Source organism: Diplotaxodon limnothrissa, linkage group LG15 (assembly GCF_057381915.1).
Source record: "Diplotaxodon limnothrissa isolate DT_005_m linkage group LG15, D_limnothrissa_male_GT1.1, whole genome shotgun sequence".
Taxonomy (NCBI): Eukaryota; Metazoa; Chordata; class Actinopteri; order Cichliformes; family Cichlidae; genus Diplotaxodon; species Diplotaxodon limnothrissa.
Genome location: NC_140610.1, coordinates 19,286,939 through 19,307,445, shown reverse-complemented (window position 1 = coordinate 19,307,445; position 20,507 = coordinate 19,286,939). Strand labels below are relative to the sequence as shown.

The 20,507-nt window shown below is 40.6% G+C and overlaps 2 protein-coding genes across 5 annotated transcripts; both read right to left on the bottom strand.

The window, feature by feature from the left end:
- Positions 1-764: 764 nt before the first annotated feature.
- On the bottom strand, positions 765-3,180 carry LOC146617405 (uncharacterized). The gene is made up of 3 exons (XM_085372561.1): positions 2,744-3,180; positions 1,400-1,414; positions 765-1,150 (listed from the first exon to the last, which is right to left on the bottom strand). The coding sequence occupies exons 1-3, from the start codon at positions 3,165-3,167 to the stop codon at positions 765-767; spliced, it is 825 nt and encodes a 274-aa protein (XP_085228687.1). The 5' UTR covers positions 3,168-3,180.
- Positions 3,181-6,526: 3,346 nt separating this feature from the next.
- Positions 6,527-19,171, bottom strand: LOC146617404 (microtubule-associated protein RP/EB family member 3-like). Of its 4 annotated transcripts, none has more exons than XM_085371818.1 (9): positions 18,960-19,171; positions 14,640-14,706; positions 12,767-12,894; positions 12,539-12,684; positions 11,842-12,001; positions 11,706-11,747; positions 10,108-10,238; positions 9,236-9,382; positions 6,527-8,039 (listed from the first exon to the last, which is right to left on the bottom strand). In XM_085371818.1, exons 3-9 carry the CDS (start codon positions 12,885-12,887, stop codon positions 7,971-7,973), a joined length of 816 nt encoding a protein of 271 aa, XP_085227944.1. In that variant the 5' UTR covers positions 12,888-12,894; positions 14,640-14,706; positions 18,960-19,171; the 3' UTR covers positions 6,527-7,970. The 4 variants fall into 4 exon arrangements, with proteins under 4 accessions (XP_085227944.1, XP_085227943.1, XP_085227945.1 ...); XM_085371817.1 differs by having other exon boundaries at positions 19,086-19,171; XM_085371819.1 differs by having other exon boundaries at positions 12,767-12,891; positions 19,086-19,171.
- Between the last annotated feature and the right edge of the window lie 1,336 nt (positions 19,172-20,507).

Sequence of the window (20,507 nt, the reverse complement as noted above, 5' to 3'; positions counted from 1 at the left end):
GTCGGCATGACGTCAGAGTGATGTGTTTGGACCGTTAACTTTCGTGTTCGTAGCCGAACGGAACAAGTTTAAACACGGAATTTATTAAACGCGTCTTCAAGACGGAATCATAGACGACCCCGATTCATTTTAAACACAACTAAATACAACAATAATACGAGTTCGGTTTAAAAAAAAGAAAATACATTTTAAAAAAATCTACAATTTATTGTAAAATAAACAGCAACTGCTTTTTGATAACTGTTTTTAAATTTTCAAAAAAATTAAAAAGAATTAGCGCAAAACTTACATTTCAATACTTTTTAACTTAATACCAAAATTAATATCCTTGGGGTTATCTCTTATCTATTTGGTTATGCCATACTATATTAATTATTATTGAGCCATTTTAGATTCTATAGAGTACAGTGGTCCTCTTTTAATCCTGCCCGAGAGCTCCAACTCCAACATCCTTTGTCCACAATTTCCATTCTCCCACCTATGTACCTTTTCTTTTTCCGGTCACAATCTCTACCACACCCAGTGGCGTGCACAGACATTTTGGGGGGCAAGTGCTCCAGGGGGAAAAAAGGGCACTTTTTGCATATGTGGAAAACCTTTTCTTTTTATAATAAAAAAATCGCACAGGTTAAATGCAATTTGACTTTTATTTCAAAACATTCTCTAAAAATCAAAAATCACACCACAAAAAGATAAAATCTGTATCCAACTCTAAACTATATACATACATATTCTCAAGTGTCCATTAAATGGAGTGTACTGCTCTAAAGAAGCATCCTTCTTGGTGCCATGTCTTTGTAGATGTTGATGACCTCGTTGTAATTGATCTCCACATCTTTCTCAATGGCCAACAAGAGGAGATCAGACAACCTTTCTTCTCCACACAAACTTCTTAGTTTATTTTTGATTATTTTTAGCTTTGAAAAAGATCTTTCAACTGTCGCAGTTGTCACTGGTAGTGTTGCGTAGATCTGAATCATTTTGACAAAGGCAGGAAAGATCAGCTGGCCATTGTTTTCCCTCAGTATCAGAAATATTTCTCTGAGGTCTTTTGAACTAAAGCTGGAGTGGAAGACCTTTAATTCTGTTTTGAGCTGGTCCTCATCTTCTCCATAGAATTCACAGAGGATGTGGACAGCTTCAATGGCTTCTGGGTTTGGTGGGCCTACCCAGTTAGCATGCACAGTTAAGGGCTGGAAGGACTGAATGATTCTGGCCGTTGGGCTTCCAGTATTGTCCCCTTTGAACCTCCTGTTCAGTTCCCCAGTCATGATGTCCAGAAAGGTGAAATATACACCACTCCTGAAATATGCCTCCACTGACTCAAACTGAGCACCTACTTGAGACACTGTGGTGCTGTGTTGGAAACGCACTGGAACTTTCCGCTTTCTCTCCTGACCAGGCACCACGGTAGGTACTGGAATGTTGAAACTCTCTGCCTTCTCTGATGCACATCTAAATATCTCTCCAAATTTCTCCTCAGACCTCATGGTTTGCAATGTGTGAAGCACACCATCAATTACCTTGTAGGCAGTGGAATGGTCCAACCCTTCTTCCTGCAGAGAATCTGATGCCAAAGCAGTGACTTCGAATACTGGTGTGGTGATTTCCATGCAGAGAATGAACATAAAATTAATGGCATTTCTGTACATCTGAGCATCACCTTGGGCCAGGTTAGGTGGGTCACTGTCACTGATGTCATCAAGGAGCATCAAAATGGCTTTCAAATTTCTCTGAAGTGCCTTCAGTGCTTTTTCCCTGCAAGCCCATCGAGTATCTGACAGCTGCTGGAGCTCCATAACACGTTGTCCAGGAAAGAGAGACTCCTGAAATTTGACCAAGGCAGCATGACGCTTTGGGGAGCCTGAGCAAAAGGCATACAATTTCTCCACCAAGTTGAAAAATGTCACAAAATGCTTGCTGGACTTTGATGCCTCCACTAGTACCAAATTGAGGCAATGGGCTTTGCAGTGCACATAGAGGGCCTTCTCATTGTGTGCACGGATTCTAGCTTGGAGACCTTTATACATGCCACTCATGTTGGCTGCTCCATCATAGCCTTGACCATACATGTTCTTCATCTCTAGGCCATTCTTTTGCAGAAGCAAGAACACTGTATTCTCCAGCTCCTGGCCTGTAGTTGTATCAACATTGCACACTTCGATGAATCTCTCCTTTATTTGCATATGATGAAAATATCGCACAACAAATGACACTTGCTCTTTGTGTGAAACATCAGAGGTTTCATCAAGTAGAATGGAATACATTTCAGCCTCTTTTATTTCACGTTGTATCTCCTTCCTGATGTAAGTTCCTAGTGCTGCAATGATGTCATTTTGACTTCTGTTGGAAAGCAGTGACACCTGGGGCCTTGTCTTGGTGGCTTTAACTGTGGCAATTTTTTCCAAATGCATTTTCAGCACACTATCGTAGCGGGAAAATACATTGACTAATTCATGAAAATTGCCACGGTTATCACTGGACTCACTCTCATCATGACCTCGGAATGCTTGTCCCTGACGTGCAAGATACACTGTTAGGTCAATTAATCTTGTCAGGATTTCTTTGTTTGTCTGCCTCTCTCGCTCTCTAACTTCCACCCCTTTTACGTCTGAAACATCAAATGCAGACTGAAGGGCCTTTTTCTGGAAATTGATCCATCTAACCATGCTTGTCATGTGCATCTCTGCGCTGGAGTGTTGTTTGATTTTTTCAAGAGCAGTACTCCACTTTCTGATGCCATCAGTTGTCCAGGCTGTTCTGCTTTTATATTTTTCATCCGAGAGGAAAAGCCGACAACTAAAACAATGCATTGAATTAGCAGTGGGTGAGTATTCCAGCCACACATTAGCAGAAAACCACTGTTTCTGGAATGATCTCCCCTCAGTTTTTGGGTAAGGTATATCAGGCTGACATGGGCCCACATTGCAGCACATTGAAACGTATCTGTCATTGCGCTTTATTTTAAATGTATGGATGTGTGTTGGATCTGTTGGGTATTGTAAAGCTGCTAACTTTGACATTATGTGATCGATCTGTTCTTCCTCATTGTGGTCTTCAGAGAGCACTACATCAGTGTCTGTAGGCCTAACTGAACCTGTTGCTGCATTGGTCGCGGCTTCATCTGTTTCTATATCTCCCTCTTCTGCTATGCTGGTAGATGGCATAGAGCTGCTTCCCTGCTGTGACTGACTACAATGGAACAATAATAATAATAATAGTATTATTATTTATCATAATAATAAGCTTAAACAGATAGTTTTAATAATAACCCATACTGCAAGTCTTGTAACATAGAAATAACTTTCGTAGGTACAAAATAATAGTTAGCTCAATGCCTGCTGATTAAGTTCATTAAAAACTAAGTGTGAACAGCTTTTAAGATTTTTCAATAGAATTAACTGCAAGGAGCAGGTTACATTAAAACATTAAAATAGAACCTGACTCTGCCCTTGACTCTGACCTTTCATCTTCATTTTCCTTTGCTTTCATCCAGGAGAGCAGAGAACTGCTTCCCAGAGCTGCCTGTTGTAGATCCCTTTCTTTCTCCTTTCTCAGCCTCTCTTTCCTAGGCATTATGCTTGCTGAAATTAGTAAATAAATAGACCAAAATGTATGAGAACGAATAAGACTGACTGTGGTCATTACAAGAACAGGGCAGAATGGTCGTTTTCACAGGCAATTGGGAACTGCCTATTTTTCCTTTAGCAAATTAATGTGTTAATGTTGCCAATATGTTACACCAAAAAAAAATTAACATGTCTAACCAGTGCTTCTCAAAACTTTTAACATGCACCACCCCCAACACCGTACCCTTCAAACTACCAATAACAACGTCACTGTTCTGTCACAATCAGGTCACAACACAGTGCGTAAATGTCTGCGAGCATCGCTGAGTCAGTAACAACCAGTTAGGCTAAAGACTGCATCTTTAGACAGTTGGACGGTGTTCTAACTTTCTCACAGGAGACACCTACTAAAGACAGTCAAAGACATTAATTTCAATCTTACCAAAGTAGGACAGTAGTTGACGTTAGTTATGGAAAGGCTAATCCACAAAAACGGAGAAACGTCCATAATTCTATTATTCATAATCATGTCAAGGTTTTAGGTTTTTCTGCAGTTCCATCTCTAAAAAGTGTGATGTCTTCCCGTCACTGACTTCAGTTTGAAAACTTTGTATTTATTCACAGATTTCCGTGAGATCATCCTAAAATTTGTAACGAAAAATGGGCTCAAAAGAGCCCTCTGCCTAACGGCATGTAGCCTATAGCATAACGTGATATTTTCAATAGTGTATGCAAAAAGGTCAGAATTGATGGAGAGTGGGGTTGCCTAAATGGTTTAGGTTACATTTTAAATGTGTCGTTTTTTTGTTTATCCATATGGATGGATGGAGGGGTAAGCTGGCAAAGTTTGTCATGTGCAGTTTCTGACAGGCTACTTCACAACAAAACAATTGCAGGTTGGTCTTAGAGGGCAAACAGAATAATTTCACTCGATTCATGGGTTACCTGACTGGTTGGGAAGGGAAAGAGCTGCCGTGTTGTCCGCCGTGGCTCCCAGTCGCTATAGTTAGCCTACTATGCCTACTCCAAGTACTCCTATGTCATGCCGCTGCTACACGCCTCACAACAAATGAACTGCGAGCGTGTTCACGTGACACGGTGACAGTGAAAAAGCGACAGGGTTCGGGTGTCTTTGAAGAAGGGGCACAAATCAAGCCATTATTTTCACACCTTTTTAAATCGCGCAGCTTTAAAAAAAAAAAAAAATCACGTCTTTCAAAAGGGCACTTTTTTGGACTGAGGGCAAAAGGGCAAGTGCTTCAGCACCACCTCGTCTCTATCTGTGCACGCCAGTGACCACACCTCTTTCATACCTCTCACCCATACAACTTACCATTTTGTTATCTTACCTTATTTTAGTAGTCAGACAATATTAGGCATTTAATGTCATTTCATTAATCAATAATTACCTAATTGTGAAAATGATCTCTAAAGCATATTTAGAGCATCAGATATTCTAGATTTAGTCCAACTCACTGGTTCTACCTTCAAGTGTTACAATTATCTGTTTTGGATCATAATTGACAAAACAAATAATTTGTAAACAAATAATTTGTAGTCATCGCAGCCTCTAGAAAATTTGACGTTTCGCTTTGAAGATATATGGATTATAATAATATATGCCAATAGTTGAAATCCTAAATATGACACATAACTAATTCTATCATGAAGCTGCATGCTTTAAAAAATCCCACTCAAACTGTGATGTTTGAATCACTGCCTCTGTCCATTATTATCCATTCCTGGCTCAGCAAACAGGTAAAATTCAAAGGCTTATTTTCTATTTTGTGAACAGGAAGCTGAACATCAGGTACTCTACTGCTCAGCTTTGAATAAAAACATTCAGCTCATTTCCATTTGCCTGTGAAAAGTTCATTATCTCATCCTCTATGCTATCATCACTGATAACTGCCAGGTCCAATTAAACCATCAGCATGCTGCAGTTTTCTGTCTGGCTGCCATCTCTGTGGAACAGACGGTCAAGTACATCCTGCAGCGTCGCTTAGTGTTTGGCACAAACCTCCCAAATCCCTCAGCAGACCTCCTCCACTCACTGTGAGTGGAAGCATAATCCTGAAACTGAGTGGACGTCTCAGTGTGTCTTGCTCTTTTGTAGGTCGGAAAACATCTCACTACTGATTCATAAATATTTTTCCATGTGTGAAAGCTTTCTTGGCAACATAGTGGCAGACCTATGCATTGTTGTTGAACTATGTCCAGTATGTGAGCCTGTAAATATTTGAGCAGGCCATTCCCTCATTATTTCATCTCAGATTAAGCCGATAAAAGATCTGGAGTTGATTCAAACTGTTGAACTTTTCACTGTAACTTTCAATATGAGGTCCAAAGAGATATCAATGCAACTGACTGCTTGACTTCTACGGAGGTGCATGGAGGCAACATTTAGCAAACGTGTGCTGGGCCTGACTGTTGTGTGTGTGATGTGATCAGTATGCTGCTGATTTGCATAAGCAAAAATGATGTAAATAGAAAACGCTGCTCCTAATGAATAGAAAACAGGAACTACATGAGACTGTGGGGTCTCTGAGTAGTATACTTAACAGCCACGGTGTAGGACTGATCCTGCACAGGTCCTTCATCACGACAGCAGTCAGGCTGTACCATACCCAGACAGGAGAAATACTGTTTAAAAATGCATGTATATTGTTATCATTCCCACTGCGCTTTATGCACATATAAAAAAGTAAAATCTTGGTGTATTTTACTGTATGTAGTAACCATGTGTGCACAGTACAGTATTGTGGCTATTTTGTTTACTATTTCTCTTATTTATTTTTTTCTATTTTTGTTTTTTTTCTATTATGTCTCTAATTTACCTTTCTTCCTGTCCCTTGTGCTGCTGTAACAAGGAAATTTCTCCAGTGTGGGATTAAATAAAGTCTATATCTCTGTAAAAACACGGAAGCAGACAGCACACAGTGATGAGGTCTGTTACTTTTCTTGAAACTCATAGCTTTATTTCATTCCAGCAGTAAATCCAAATGATGCAAGTTTATCACACAGCTGCCATGGCAAGGTGAGAGAGGGTCTGATGTTCTCTTCTCTCAGACTGATCCAACTAATGGCAATCACACTCAGCCTGGCTGTCAATCACAAAAAACAAACCTTTAGTTCTATGGCAGCCATTGTGGTGTGTTAACGCTATGCGACTTATGAAAATTCAATTAAATACAACAACAGAAGAGTAGTGATAGCAGCTAAAATGTTTAACTCAATTAAAACGGTCAAACATTAGTATTTAGTAGTGTCCTCTATAGTCTTCTTTTTTACATTTGTTCATTGATAGAATTCAAAGCCTGACATTTAAATAAGTTTAAACTTATGCCTCTGACTTGGCCACTGAAGAATTCAATGCAAAGGAAACAAAAAAAAAAAACAAGTCTTTTTCAACAAATCTACAAAATATAAAATTGCATCTTTCTGTGTCGTTCTGGCTGTAGCCAGTCACTGCATGTTGGCATTTTGGATCATTTCAGTCAGCTTTTTTTGCTACATTTAGTGCAAGACCTTCAGTTTCTACAAACCCCATCTTGTGTTTTTTCAGAAACTGTTTAGAGCAGATTAAAAAATATAAATAAATAAAAACATAAATACATCTAATGGCTCCTAAACAAGCTGTCTGGACAGTTTCATGAGCAAACCCTTTGTGCTGGGACGACTTAATGAATAAAAACATATCTGTGATGCTTCACCTCAGAATGATTGCTTTTTTACGACATACATGTGAGCATTTCAGAGTCTGTGATATGTCTGTGGGCTAAACGTTCACATGTGTCATCGTGTGCAGCGTGCATGCTGCTCTCTGGATAGGCTTAACGCCTTTTTATAATCTCACTTTGAGCCACTTCCAGTCAAAATCTTCTAAAGCTGATCACATTATGTGGAAAACATTGTGTGGTTTCATGTATAAACTTTGCAGAGAACCCTGATCAATATGTGTCTGTGTGTGGTCAATCAGAGTGCATGATGGGAGAAAGTGACCTGACTCATCAGACAGATTCATAGCACTCCAGAGCTGTTTGTCATCTCACTGCTGTTAACTATAAACCTGCGACACACCAGCAGGATGAGAAGCCCCGCAGTACAGTTGTCCCATCAGGTTAGAACAAGTCGAGTAAGCCAAGCCAGGCTGCTGGGTCCGAGTCCAGACCGGTTCGGGTTAAGCGTCCTTTACTAGTAAGAGTTTGGAAAGGAAGTGAGGCTGTACAACAAACATGTTGTGAGATGGACAGCCATGGACAAGACAGGCGAAGTAAGGGGAGTTTGTAAAATGTAAACTAATTAGAGGGAAAACAAAAAGGGGCAAAAATGGCAATTAAGGTCAGATTAAAGGAAGGGAGGTGGAGGAGTGGTGACGGTGATAAAGAGGAGAGGAAGATTTCAGTACTCCTCGTGTTCTCCTCGTGCTCCTTCATCAATTTCATCATCTTCTGGTGGTGCAAATCCCTCCTGGAAAAGATAAGATCAGTGTTTCAGGCTTTACCAGCTGCAGGTCATCTTTCATAAGTTTTTTGCTACATTTGTTCATAATCTCAGTATTTTTTTAAAGATTTCCTCCTTGCACCAATACGTTAAAGCACATAGCTGTTCACTCAGATGTCTCTGTACCTCACTGAGGTGCTTTATTGCTTTACTGACAGGCTGATTTCTAATTTTGTGGTAATCTAACCAGATTTAGGTAAAGGCTGCAAAATGCTGTGATGGATTACAGAAAGTAGTAAAATGCAGCCATATCAAATAATAATCACGAGATACGTACGGCAGGTTCTCAGTACCAGCTGGAATATGGGATTTTCCTCGTAATATTACAAACACACTTTAAATAAATGTATAATTCATTTTTGAATCTTTCTGACATGGGTCTTGTACCATGGAAAGTACAACCATCACCCACCTCCACTCCCTCGCTGGTCTCCACTCATAATGCACCTAACAAAGAGTACCAGAGTACTCTTGAGTTTGTCCCAGCACCTCACCCCTCCTGCCTCACACTTGCTAGCTTTGGGGAGTGCTTGAAAAGCACTCACAGAGAACACAGAAGGTCTGCGATTTTATGCATCTTGTGGTTTAATTAGAGTCATTTTTGGAAGCAGTGACAAGCTGTCCTCTCTTGTGTCTTACTATTATTATGTCATAGAAGCAGCTATAGTTTCAGATGTGTCAAAGGTCTATGCTCAGCCACTGTTAGCATCGTACCACATGCCTGAATCCAAATGAACCGTGTCACAGTGATCAAAGGTAAACAAACTGGACTTTGCTCATGGCTCAGATCAGCCTAAAATGTTTAAAATTCCATAATCAGGAATTCAAGGAATTATAACTGGCTCATTACCTGAAAACATGTGCATGACTGCAAGCAGTGTGGAGCATGTAACTCTGAATGCAGGCTGGTGAACATTTGACTATTCAAATGTTCACCAGCCTGCAGATGACATAAATATGTGATGCCTTCGGTAAAGTCAGGGGATAAGGAATTAATCTGAATACTGTGGGAAATAAATGTTCTAACAACCAACAAACATATCGTCTGATTTCTTGTAATATCTCAAGAAATTTTATGAAAGCCTGAGACCAGTCCACCCCCCCAAATTCCTGGTCTGTGCTGTAATTGCTGAATGTAAGTACACATTTTGGCCTGTATTTACCTCTGTAGCATACAGGACGTCCATGATTTTGCTCAAAACTGGGTTGTTTTCTTTCTCCTGGCAGATGAGTTCAATGTCTCTCAGCTTCCCAAAGTAGAAGTCCCTCTCCTTCTCCAGCCCGTCTACGGTCACCTTCAGATCGAGCAACTATGACCAGAAACAACCGTGGGAAAAAAACGATGAGGGAGGCAGCTGAAACAACAATGTTGTTCAACAATAAAAACAAAGAAATAGAAGACACAAAAGAGAAGAAATTATATCATAACATGCTCACAAAGCTGCAGCGTTTTAAGGAAAAAAGCTACATATAAATTTTGTGTACTAATGTCCACAGTCAACTAACAGGATGTGAAGATTTGTTGAGCTGGTCACATCAGAACCTTTTCAGTGTTTTCAGCCTGACTTGTGTGAGTCAGAAAAACATTCCAAAGTTAAATTGTTGTACCACTCTTGCATTTTTCCCACCGACACAGTCCTGGTACAGAAACAAGGAACCAGCTCCAAGACTGGTTCCACTGCCAAAAAGGTGGCAGCACAAAATTTCTATGTCCAAAGATGAAACTATTGACATGTGTAGCTATGAGAGGGACACTGCAGAGTGACTTAAGAGATTTCCATCCAAAAGTACTCCTGGGTCTGTTAGTGACTCTGTGTCACAGAGCAGATCAGCAGAAATGTGGGCTGGTTCTTAAGGAGTAGTAATCAGAATCCAGCACCAGTACTCACACTGAAAAAAGAAATCTGGGAAGCTTCCAAACCACTACCAACTTCATTAATGCTGAAGGGTTTGAGTAATTATGCAGTTTTGATGTGAGAGCTGCACAGGACCTCTGTTACAGGGTTTTCTTGAAAAGTTATCAGGGCAGCGGTACCTGCTGGTTGAGCTCTATGAGCTCAGCGTCTCCTCCATTACGTGTCACAGGAGGGTTCCTGCGGGCTGATGCTATCTGCCTCTGCGGGGTGGGGACACTCTTTGGTGCTGTGGGAGATGTTCTCATGGGGCCTATGTGAAAGAAGCACATGTTTACATATCTATACATCTATTTAGTTCGTCAGCCCCTAAGTATGTCTGAGTATTTACAGCAAAATCCTTCTTGATGTAAGTTTACTAATCAAGAGCTATTTTGATAATATCTTGTTTGCTAAAAAATACGATAAGATCCTTTTAATTCCCCAGAAAGTTCTATTTTTACAAAACATCACATCTCTTAATGGCTCAATCCAGAGTGGTGTTTGTTCAGTAAATCTTATGAGAGCACTGAACACATACCATGCTAATTCACAACATTGACTGAGTAAACCAAAGAAAAGGAAACAGTACACATTTTTATTTTAGCGTGTGGACACCACAAACTGCCATGAAACTATATTGTGCATGCATCAGTGAAACAGCATGACTGGCTAATGTGTTTCCTGTTTCACCTGGTAATTGGTTCTTTGTGGGCAGGGCTGGGACATAATCCTCCCATTTGTATTCAGGATACTTTAAAGGCCACATGATGTTCCACTTTGAGGTATATTACTGTCAGTTAGTACGCCTCTGTTTTTAATGCTGTGACTCACTACAAAATACCAAACCTCAGAGAACACGGGCTGCGCAGCTCTGATGTTTAACAGCTTTGAATCAGAATTCAAGTCCATACACTCACCTGCCACTTCATTAGGTATACCAGTTCAACTGCTCATTAATGCTAAAAAATAATGAGCCAATCATATGGAAGCAACTCAGTGCATTTAGGCATGTAGACTTCATCTACTGAAGTTTAAATTGAGATCCAAAGTGATGAAGAAAGATGATCTAAGTGACTTTGAACGTGACATGTTTGTTGGTGGCCAATGGGCTGTTATACCATTTTAGAACTACACATTTCAGAAACTGATCTACTGGAATTTTCCCGCACAACAATCTCTAGAGTTTACAGGAACTGGCCTTAAAAAAGGGCAAATACCGAGTCAGTGGCACTTCTCTGGATGAAAAGGCAGTGTTGATGTCCGATGTCACAGTGGAGAGAATGCCTAGTCATAGAACCTCGAGTCTACAGCAGCAGCAGAAGACCGCACTGGGTACCACTGCTGTCAGCTAAGAATAGGAAACAGAGCCTATTCACAGGACAATAACTTTACGAAAGCAGCATTTTTCAAAGATTGGAAAAATACTGCATTCAAGAAGCTTGACCTACAGTCTTAAATATTTCCTTAAAGTTTTTCATATTATTAATGCTGTACATGCAGAAGAAATACTAAAATTGTAATATGAGAGTCGAACTTAACTCATTCACTGCCAGCCATTTTCAAACGTATGCTTTCAATTGACGTCTATAGACGTCAATGGCAGTGAATGAGTTAATAGGAAGGAGCTGGCAGACAGATAATTAGAGCCCCTAGTGCTGCCCACAACCAGCCAGGATCGAGCACTCCATAAACTGAGTAACACACTGCACACACACATGCTGCATGGAGGGGATGTTACCTGAGCGAGTGGGTCTTTTAGGTTTATGATGAATAGGTTTACCTGGGTTAGAGGTGGGGATGTGGTAGCATGAAGATGTGAGAGAAGTAAAATGAAGGGTTTAGGTTCACGCACAGCTGACTATGTCGTGTTGTACCTGGATTAGGTGGAGGCGGCGTTCCTTCCTGGCCCTGCCGTGTGAGCAGAGGGTCGTATTCTTTCCCGTCATAGTTGGCATCAAAAAACTTCTTAAACCACTGAAGGAACTCAAAATTGTCCTGGAACTTCCCCTTCACCAATTTCTCCACCGGGATGATCTGAAATGTTTTTAAATAGCAGGAGAAAAACATTCTTGAAATGTCATAAAAGGGAATCTTGGGATTAGATACTCCAATAACTGTCATTTTGGGGTAACAGCAGCCATCTTTAAGATGATCTGCATGTTATCACCTTGCTTCCTTCTGTCAAGGTAAATGATCCTTAAAAAAAAAAAATCACATTCGTAATAATAGAATGACAACTTTAAAGACAACTTTATCTACAGTACAGTTAAAAACAATTTAGACTGTGCCACAGTACTTTAACTGTACTGACTTAAATAGTAAACAGAGTGGTTCTTATATACAACGTCACTCAAGCTGTTTTAGCTATGGTTTTTCTACTTAAACATTCGTACTCTGATGGATGCCTCTAAGAGCTTAGGGTTAGTCCAAGTTTGTGCAAGGTTATTTGGCATGTAGGCTAGAGCAGCAAGGGATGAGCCACTAATATAAACTACTTATAACTAATATAAAAGTACAGATATGACACCTCGGATAATAAGAACAAACAGCAGTTGGTTTCCCTGTTCCCACCTTGTCAACGGTCATTCTCTTGAACGCAGCCTGTAAGACCTTGAAATTGTGGATGTATTCATGTTCCAGTTTTGCGTTGAACTTGACTTTCTTCAGTAATATGCAGCCTGGAAACAGCATGTCCATGAACTGGCAGTAAGCTGCGCCTGAAAAAACAGAACAGGAGCACAAAGTCAAGAAAAACATTTATTTTAATTTGAAGCTTTTTCTCGAGAAGTGTGTGTTTACCTGTACACAGCTGCTCAATCTTTGTGTAGGTGAGCTGCAGAGAGTCGTTCACCCACGCCAACATGTCATGGCGACTCAGGTTCTCTATGGTCATAGAGGTGGAGTAGACATTCACCGCCATCCTCCTGCTAGGCACCCACAAACACGCAAGCACATGTAAAGATATTAACATCAGTGTAACATCTGAAGGCTCCAGACAATCTTTTTTCACTGACACATAAGTCTGATTAATCTATGAAAATGTGTTTATATCTATATAAAGTAAAAGTAAGCGACTCCACATAATGAAGAATATGTGTATCCAGGAGCGTGGCAAAAAGGAGCGTATTAAATGACAGAGAATTCATGATCTTTTTTATTTTATTTACCATCCATCCATCCATCCATCTTCATCCGCTTTATCCGGAGCCGGGTCGCGGGGGCAGCAGCCTAAGCAAAGAGGCCCAGACCTCCCTCTCCCCAGCCACCTCCTCCAGCTCATCCGGGGGAACACCAAGGCGTTCCCAGGCCAGCCGAGAGATATAATCTCTCCAGCGTGTCCTGGGTCTGCCCCGGGGCCTCCTCCCGGTGGGACATGCCTGGAACACCTCACCCAGGAGGCGCCCAGGGGGCATCCTTGTCAGATGCCCGAACCACCTCAGCTGGCTCCTTTCGATGTGGAGCAGCAGCTGCTCTACTCTGAGCCCCTCCCGGATGGCCGAACTTCTCACCCTATCTCTAAGGGAGAGGCCAGCCACCCTTCGGAGGAAGCTCATTTCCGCCGCTTGTATCCGCGATCTCGTTCTTTCGGTCACTACCCACAGCTCGTGGCCATAGGTGAGGGTAGGGACGTAGATCGACCGGTAAATTGAGAGCTTCGCTTTTACACTCAGCTCCCTCTTCACCACGACGGACCGGTGCAGCGTCCGCATTACTGCAGCCGCAGCCCCAATCCGTCTGTCGATCTCCGGCTCCCTTCTCCCATCACTCGCGAACAAGACCCCGAGATACTTGAACTCCTCCACTTGGGGCAGGAACTCATCCCCGACCCGGAGTGGGCACTCCACCCTTTTCCGGCTGAGAACCATGGCCTCAGATTTGGAGGTGCTGATCCTCATTCCCGCTGCTTCACACTCGGCTGCGAACCGTTCCAGTGCGAGCTGGAGGCCCTCACCCGATGAAGCCAACAGAACCACATCATCTGCAAAAATCAGAGATGAGATTCTGAGGCCACCGAAGCGAAAGCCCTCCGCCACTTGGCTGCACCTAGAAATCCTGTCCATAAAAATTATGAACAGAACCGGAGACAAAGGGCAGCCCTGGCGGAGCCCATCACCCACCAGGAACGAGTCCGACTTATTGCCGGCAATGCGAACCAAGCTCTTGCAACGGTTGTATAGGGATCGAATGGCCCGTAGCAATGGGCCAGACACCCCATACTCCCGCAACACCTCCCACAGGACACCCCGAGGGACACGGTCGAATGCCTTCTCCAAGTCCACAAAACACATGTAGACTGGTTGGGCAAACTCCCATGCACCCTCAAGTATCCTGGAGAGGATAAAGAGCTGGTCCAGTGTTCCGCGACCAGGACGAAAACCGCATTGTTCCTCCTGTATCCGAGGTTCGACTAGCGGACGAACTCTCCTTTCCAGCACCCTGGCATAGACTTTCCCAGGGAGGCTGAGGAGTGTGATCCCCCTGTAGTTGGAACACACCCTCCGGTCCCCCTTCTTAAAGATGGGGACCACCACCCCGGTTTATTTACCTTTTTTTTTAAATCACCATTTGGTAATTTTGAATAACCTATTACATCTTTATCTTCATGTTTTATTACGTTTATTTAAGTTTGCATGCTTTGTAATAAAACATATGGGAACACACATTTACTCACCTGTGCTGGGTGTGTGTTGGAGCGTACTGCTGAGAACTGGGTTGTGCTTGACCACTTATACAAAGACCTAGAGACAGAAACCGGAATCATGTTCAGTATCAGCCCGGTTACAGTTTATACTTCACATAAGGTAATCATCTACTCAAAAGTGCTAATTTAACTGTCTGGGGACATGTTTACATAAGTAAGTTTTAGAATTATGTTGAAACACTGAAATTGACCAAGTCACAATGATTTAACCCTTTAAAGAAAATTCAAAACCAACAAAATATAGCAACATTAAGGTCTTTAGTTCAAGCTGACCAAATATGAAATACGTGATGTGATTAAATCTGTGTGCTGATTTCTACTAAAACACTGAGAAATTCAAACTGGCTGACTTCTTGCTGAGTTTAGGGCACAGCTCCTAGATCCGTTTTTTTACATCTTCGGATATTTGAGGTGTTTACATAATTTCATAAACATATGTGAAACACTGTGGTGTGGCTACTTTATTAAAATGCTGTAAGTGAAGCTACATTTTGCACCCCAAACATGGCAGACTCAGTACTGACGTAAATATGTGGAAATTTCTGAGGTCTCAAACAAATAATCAGTGAAATTTCAATAAGAACATCTTAAACAATAAAAACTAAACATAAAGTAGAGTAAACTCTTAATAGAAACTGACTGAAACCAAACTGAATGCAAAACAAGAAAATACATAAACTGCAAACCATAAAAATAGGTCATGGAGGTTTACCCCTCGCCAGGGTTACAGAGGGACATGCCACAGAAAACCTGAGGCCGGGCCTCTAATCTCTGCCCAGTTAATCCTGTTAGCCCAGGTTCAACATGCTGTGCCCATCGCAGTTCAGACCGCCTGTAGGTGCGTCAGACAAACATAAAAACCAACCCAGCAGGGACGCATCACACTGACAGGTGAGATAAGGAAAAATCCAACAATACCACAGCATTTCCTGTGAGCTGATGTCCTCCAAAATAAACACAATACAGGATGTTGTGCTGAACAATCACTTCCTGACTGCAGGAAATACTGCCAAATATTCCAGTATTTCAGTGTCTGAACACAGAGTCCTCACATAAAATACTACAGTTCAACTACTCTGTGAACTCCAAGCAGTTAAATAATGAAGTCTGCTCTATGACTTTTTCAACCACCCATGATGCAAAGCTGACAGTTATTCAAACAACTTTCAGGTCAATGCGACTGTTCAGGCAAATTATTCAAGAGTGACACGGTACTACAACAACTCACAACTGTATTTATTTCTTATCAGCACAGCAAAAATAACACCCAAGCTGGCCACAAGTTTCAGGTCATATAAGGACACGGATTGTCATGGATTTTCAACTTAGTAGGTTTTTAGAACCTTTTTTCTGGATCAGACTGGTAGGTGATGACAACGTGCAGTGATGTGAAAAAGAAAGTTTTCTCAGGAGTCTGTGCAGTCCTGTGAAAAACTAAATACACTCAGTGATTCAATAGTCTGTAGGACTACTTTAAGCACTTGAAGTAGCTGTTTTCTGTCTGACTTTATCAGTCTCTTACATTGCTGTAGAGGTATTCTGGCCAAGTCTTCTTTACAACATTGCTTTGGTACATTGAGGTTTGTAGGCATTCATCTATACGCAGTTCTCTTAGATCCAACCACAGCATTTCAATCAGGTTTGCGTGTGGACTTTGATCCACTGATTGATTCTTTTCAATCAGTGATTCTTTTCTTTTTAAGCCAAGCAAATTTATAATATATTTCTACCTAATCCATCCTTAATTCCAGGGAAGATACTAACTACGCTACTTTTGTTCTTACATTAAACTTATGCTGTGTCACTGCTAATAAAGCAAAATGCTGCTGTTGTTGGCACCTTGTTTCAGTAGATTCACACTTCAGATTAGGTAATGTGTCATCAATGACAGTAGTTCATTGGAAAAGAAGGAAAGAAAATTATCTTCATTTACTAACACGTATAAATGCTGCTACTTGCAAGCTACAAGCATTAATAACACATTGTTTCGATTTATTTTATACCACCAGAAATATCAATATCACAAGTTTTTTTAAACTATGGTGACATAACCTTGAGCCGTTGTCACACATCCCTAATACACAGGTACTATATATTCAGGATATAAGGTGTGGAAATGAAGGCAACATAAAACAAATATCCAGAAATTTCCAGAGAAATGTCCAAGTCAAACCACAAAAAAAAAAATAATCTGACAACTCCCTTCTATTATAATTCTAATTTCAAACACCATCCACACATAACAGCCAACTGTTTCTGGAATTATTTCACTTGTTGAAGTCAAATATAAATTTGGGTCTTCTTTTAAATGTTATTAGCATTTTATGTTGATAGGAACACACTTTGATAACCTTCAGATTAAATGAAAAACCATCAAAATGTGAGTACAGACTGAATGATAAATAAAGTGATGTAACATTATTCAGCTCCTGATTGTGTTTTGCTTTGTGTAATGTTAGTTTTAGAGACTCTCTACAATATAGACAAAAGAAATATGTTCATAAAAAGTGTAACCGGACCAATGAATTTGACCCAGCAGCACTGAAACACTGTAATATAATAATAAATAATAATTTTAGAAGATAATTTTAATCAAAGCTCTGCAACTGAACAGTCTTCATTATTGAACATGATAGCTGCTCATGATCACGATGACAAACAAACCACATCAATAATTATAAAAGACACTTGTTTTTCAGAGTAAAAATAACATGGGAAATTCAGAAATTACTGTCAAAAAAGATAACAGATTGAACATGTTAGTATACTAATCAATGACCCTTTTTCATCCAGCAACAAGCCCTAATAATCAACAACAAATAAAAGAAAAAACAACAACTATAATTTACAGATTTTTAAAAAGGCAATTTTTGAGTCTTAAAAAAAATTGGTTCTATAATACCTTTCATACATGTGACAAGATCTCCAACACTACTGACTGAAATGCAGCCCAAACGTGACAGAGCCTCCACCATGTTGTACAGATGGCTGTAGACACTCCTTATTGTACCTCTCTCCTCATTCTCTTTTGTAAATATTGATGATGATTTGAAACACAAATTCCTAATTTGGACTCATCACTACATGCGACCTACTGACACTAATTTTCGGTCCTGTTCTTGTGTAAGTTGGGATATCTCAGCATTTTCTCTCAGGTCCTGTGTTAGGTCTTTACTGTATTTTTTCCTGTTTCTTAAAAATGCTGTTCATCTGCTGTAGATAATTTTATAGGCCTATCACTTCTACTTTATCTTCCACTAATCAACTGTACTCTGATTTTCCTTTTAAAAAGCACACTGTGCACACCATGGTGAGATATGTCAAGTTTTAAGCAAGGGAATCACCTTGCTGGTTCAAAAATACTATTTATGCATATGTTATATTTGGTACTTTACACAGCTCCAACTAAAGACATGATGTGTGCCAGTAAAAACTTGCTTGGTTTGTCCTGATACATTTTCAGATTTATTGTAAAAAATCGTTGGCTGACACAGCTGTCCTCTCTCTTTTTTTTTTTATTACGGTAATAGAACTCATACATTTAATTTAAAGCTTAAATTAGCAAATATTTTTCTATTATACATTTATAGGGTTAATTATGAAGCTACTAATAAATCATGCTGATAGATTGACCTATAAAGTGATAGTATTTTTCTTTTTTTTGGTAAAGTCTGACGTACTGTCGGGAAATAAACAAGAGTAAATAAATAAATAACAGAGAATACAATTTACTAATTAAAAGAAGATGTACTAGTTAAAATTGACTGAAAAAACTTCAGACTTACAGGACACTTCTGCTTAGTTTGAAATAATATCATATTGGAGCGGTTATAAAGAGCTCTTTGTCAAAAGGTTTTTAATCAGATAAGGGGCTCAATCTGATAAAAACTGTATTTCTTTATCAGCAGAGGTAATTTTGCATTTTATAGTTTGATCTAAGCAGGCTATGAAAAGTTTGGTAATGCAATAGTTTATAAACCATGGTTTGTTGGACAGTTAAGGGCTGAACTTCGTTCACGGCTCGGTGTTTTGACAGTTGACGTTACAGTCGTTTCAGCGCTGCTCAGACCGATCAGCTAGCTCCCGGCTAACTACTCGCCCCCCGCAGGTTGTGGTGGGGCTCCGTGGGTGTTTGGCTACTGTTGTTTTAAATAAGCAGTTTTTCCAGCTTATTTTATTTCCCTACACTTGTATCCGCTAACTTTAACACACCCGAGCGTAACTGAAAACGCGACTTTTACAGGCTAACGTTACCCCCCTCTGGAGGCCTTTTCGATAATACATACGCACCTTACCAGCCAACGACTGGCTGTCACCTACGGGACGATTGGAGTCTTTTTCCCGTGATAAAGTGGTTTAGACAGCACGGACTGGGCCGTGCGGAGGGCCGTTTTTAATAAAGTTCTTGTTACTCACTGAAGCTACCGCCGTCTCTCTCTCCGCCGTCCCGCTGCTTCTGCTGATGGGCTTTCCGTTGCTATAACCCCGACTGTCGCCCAAGCAAGTTGCGCGAGATTGCGACCCACTAAGCCACCGGCAATGCGCATGCGCGATCCAGTGTCTACATTTTTACAGGAGTTTCAGTGAAACTGTGTCCACTGAGCGGCCATGATGGAGACGGACTCTAGCAGCGTGACTGCGACACAGTATTTTTTTCTGGAAGAAGCGCTCACTGTGGCATTTAAACATTGTATTCACCCTGTTGAACTACAGTCTAAGTGGGTCTGAACTATGTAAACACATAAGAATTTTAGTTCGAGGATAAGAGAGATCAATTTAAACCTTATGCCTATTAAACTGACTTCTTAGAAAGAGCTGGATAGGATAGAAACTATAAGATGTTAATTTCGTTCTGATTCATCCTGTACATGCCCAATTCAGTTACTCTATCACATGTGAAAAATTAGCACCTTTTGACAAACACAGACAATTTAAGAAAAAAAGTAACAGACCTCTCTGTGTTGAATCATATCTGTTATTAATCTCTGTCTCTCTTCCACAGCATGTCTTTATCCTGTTTTCCTTCAGATGGCCGCCTCTCCCTGAGCCTGGTTCGGCTGGAGGTTTCTTCCTGTTAAAAGGGAGTTTTTCCTTCCCACTGTCGCCAAAGTGCTTGGTCATAGGGGGTCATATGATTGTTGGGTTTTTCTCTGTATCTACTGTACAATATAAAGCGCCTTGAGGTGGCTTTTGTTGTGATTTGGAGCTATATAAATAAAATTGAATTGAATTGAAATTGAATTGAATAGTCGAAAGAAGGTCTTCACAAAGAATTAACAAAATACCTGATGAGTACGATGAGGGTTGCAGATGCATTTTATTGACTATGACCATGTGAGGTAAGCCAATAGGAATTGATAGAGGATAAGGTAGGGAAAAGTTAGAAATTTGTGATGGTGGCCATTTAAAATATAGTATAGCAGAAATACTAACATTTTTTGTGATTAAAATTACAGGTAAAAGAACTGGCATATCAGCTTGCAGTGAAACATGGATGTAAATATCCAAAGTCATTGGACAAATCCTTGAGGACTGGGCCAGAAAGTTTCTCAGTAGGAAGTATAGTGGAAATAAATCAGGATGGATGCAAGAAACAGAGTTCCTCATCTATAGTTGAAGCACTTTGCAAACCACACCAAAGTCAGCCGTAAAGAAAGTGATTCTTCCCATGGATAACCACAGTTCACACCTGCCAACTGCAGCCATTGACTTCTGCAAGAGCAATGGAATTGCGATGCTTACATTCCCCCAGAAGCTTGGGTTAAGTGCCTGACCTGTACTCTGTGGGCTCGTGAGGCCTGCACTCAAAGGGTGCCATACATCTGTCATCACTGTGAT

What these genes read in the sequence shown, in the direction of transcription:
- LOC146617405 (XM_085372561.1), bottom strand. Translation starts at nt 3,167, where the DNA reads ATGCCATCTACCAGCATAGCAGAAGAGGGAGATATAGAAACAGATGAA.
- LOC146617404 (XM_085371818.1), bottom strand. Translation starts at nt 12,887, where the DNA reads ATGGCGGTGAATGTCTACTCCACCTCTATGACCATAGAGAACCTGAGT. An exon ending in GATTGAGCAGCTGTGTACAG is followed by an intron (nt 12,685 to 12,766) that starts GTAAACACACAC and finishes CTGTTTTTTCAG; the next exon opens with GCGCAGCTTACTGCCAGTTC. An exon ending in GCCGCCTCCACCTAATCCAG is followed by an intron (nt 11,748 to 11,841) that starts GTACAACACGAC and finishes CCTCTAACCCAG; the next exon opens with GTAAACCTATTCATCATAAA.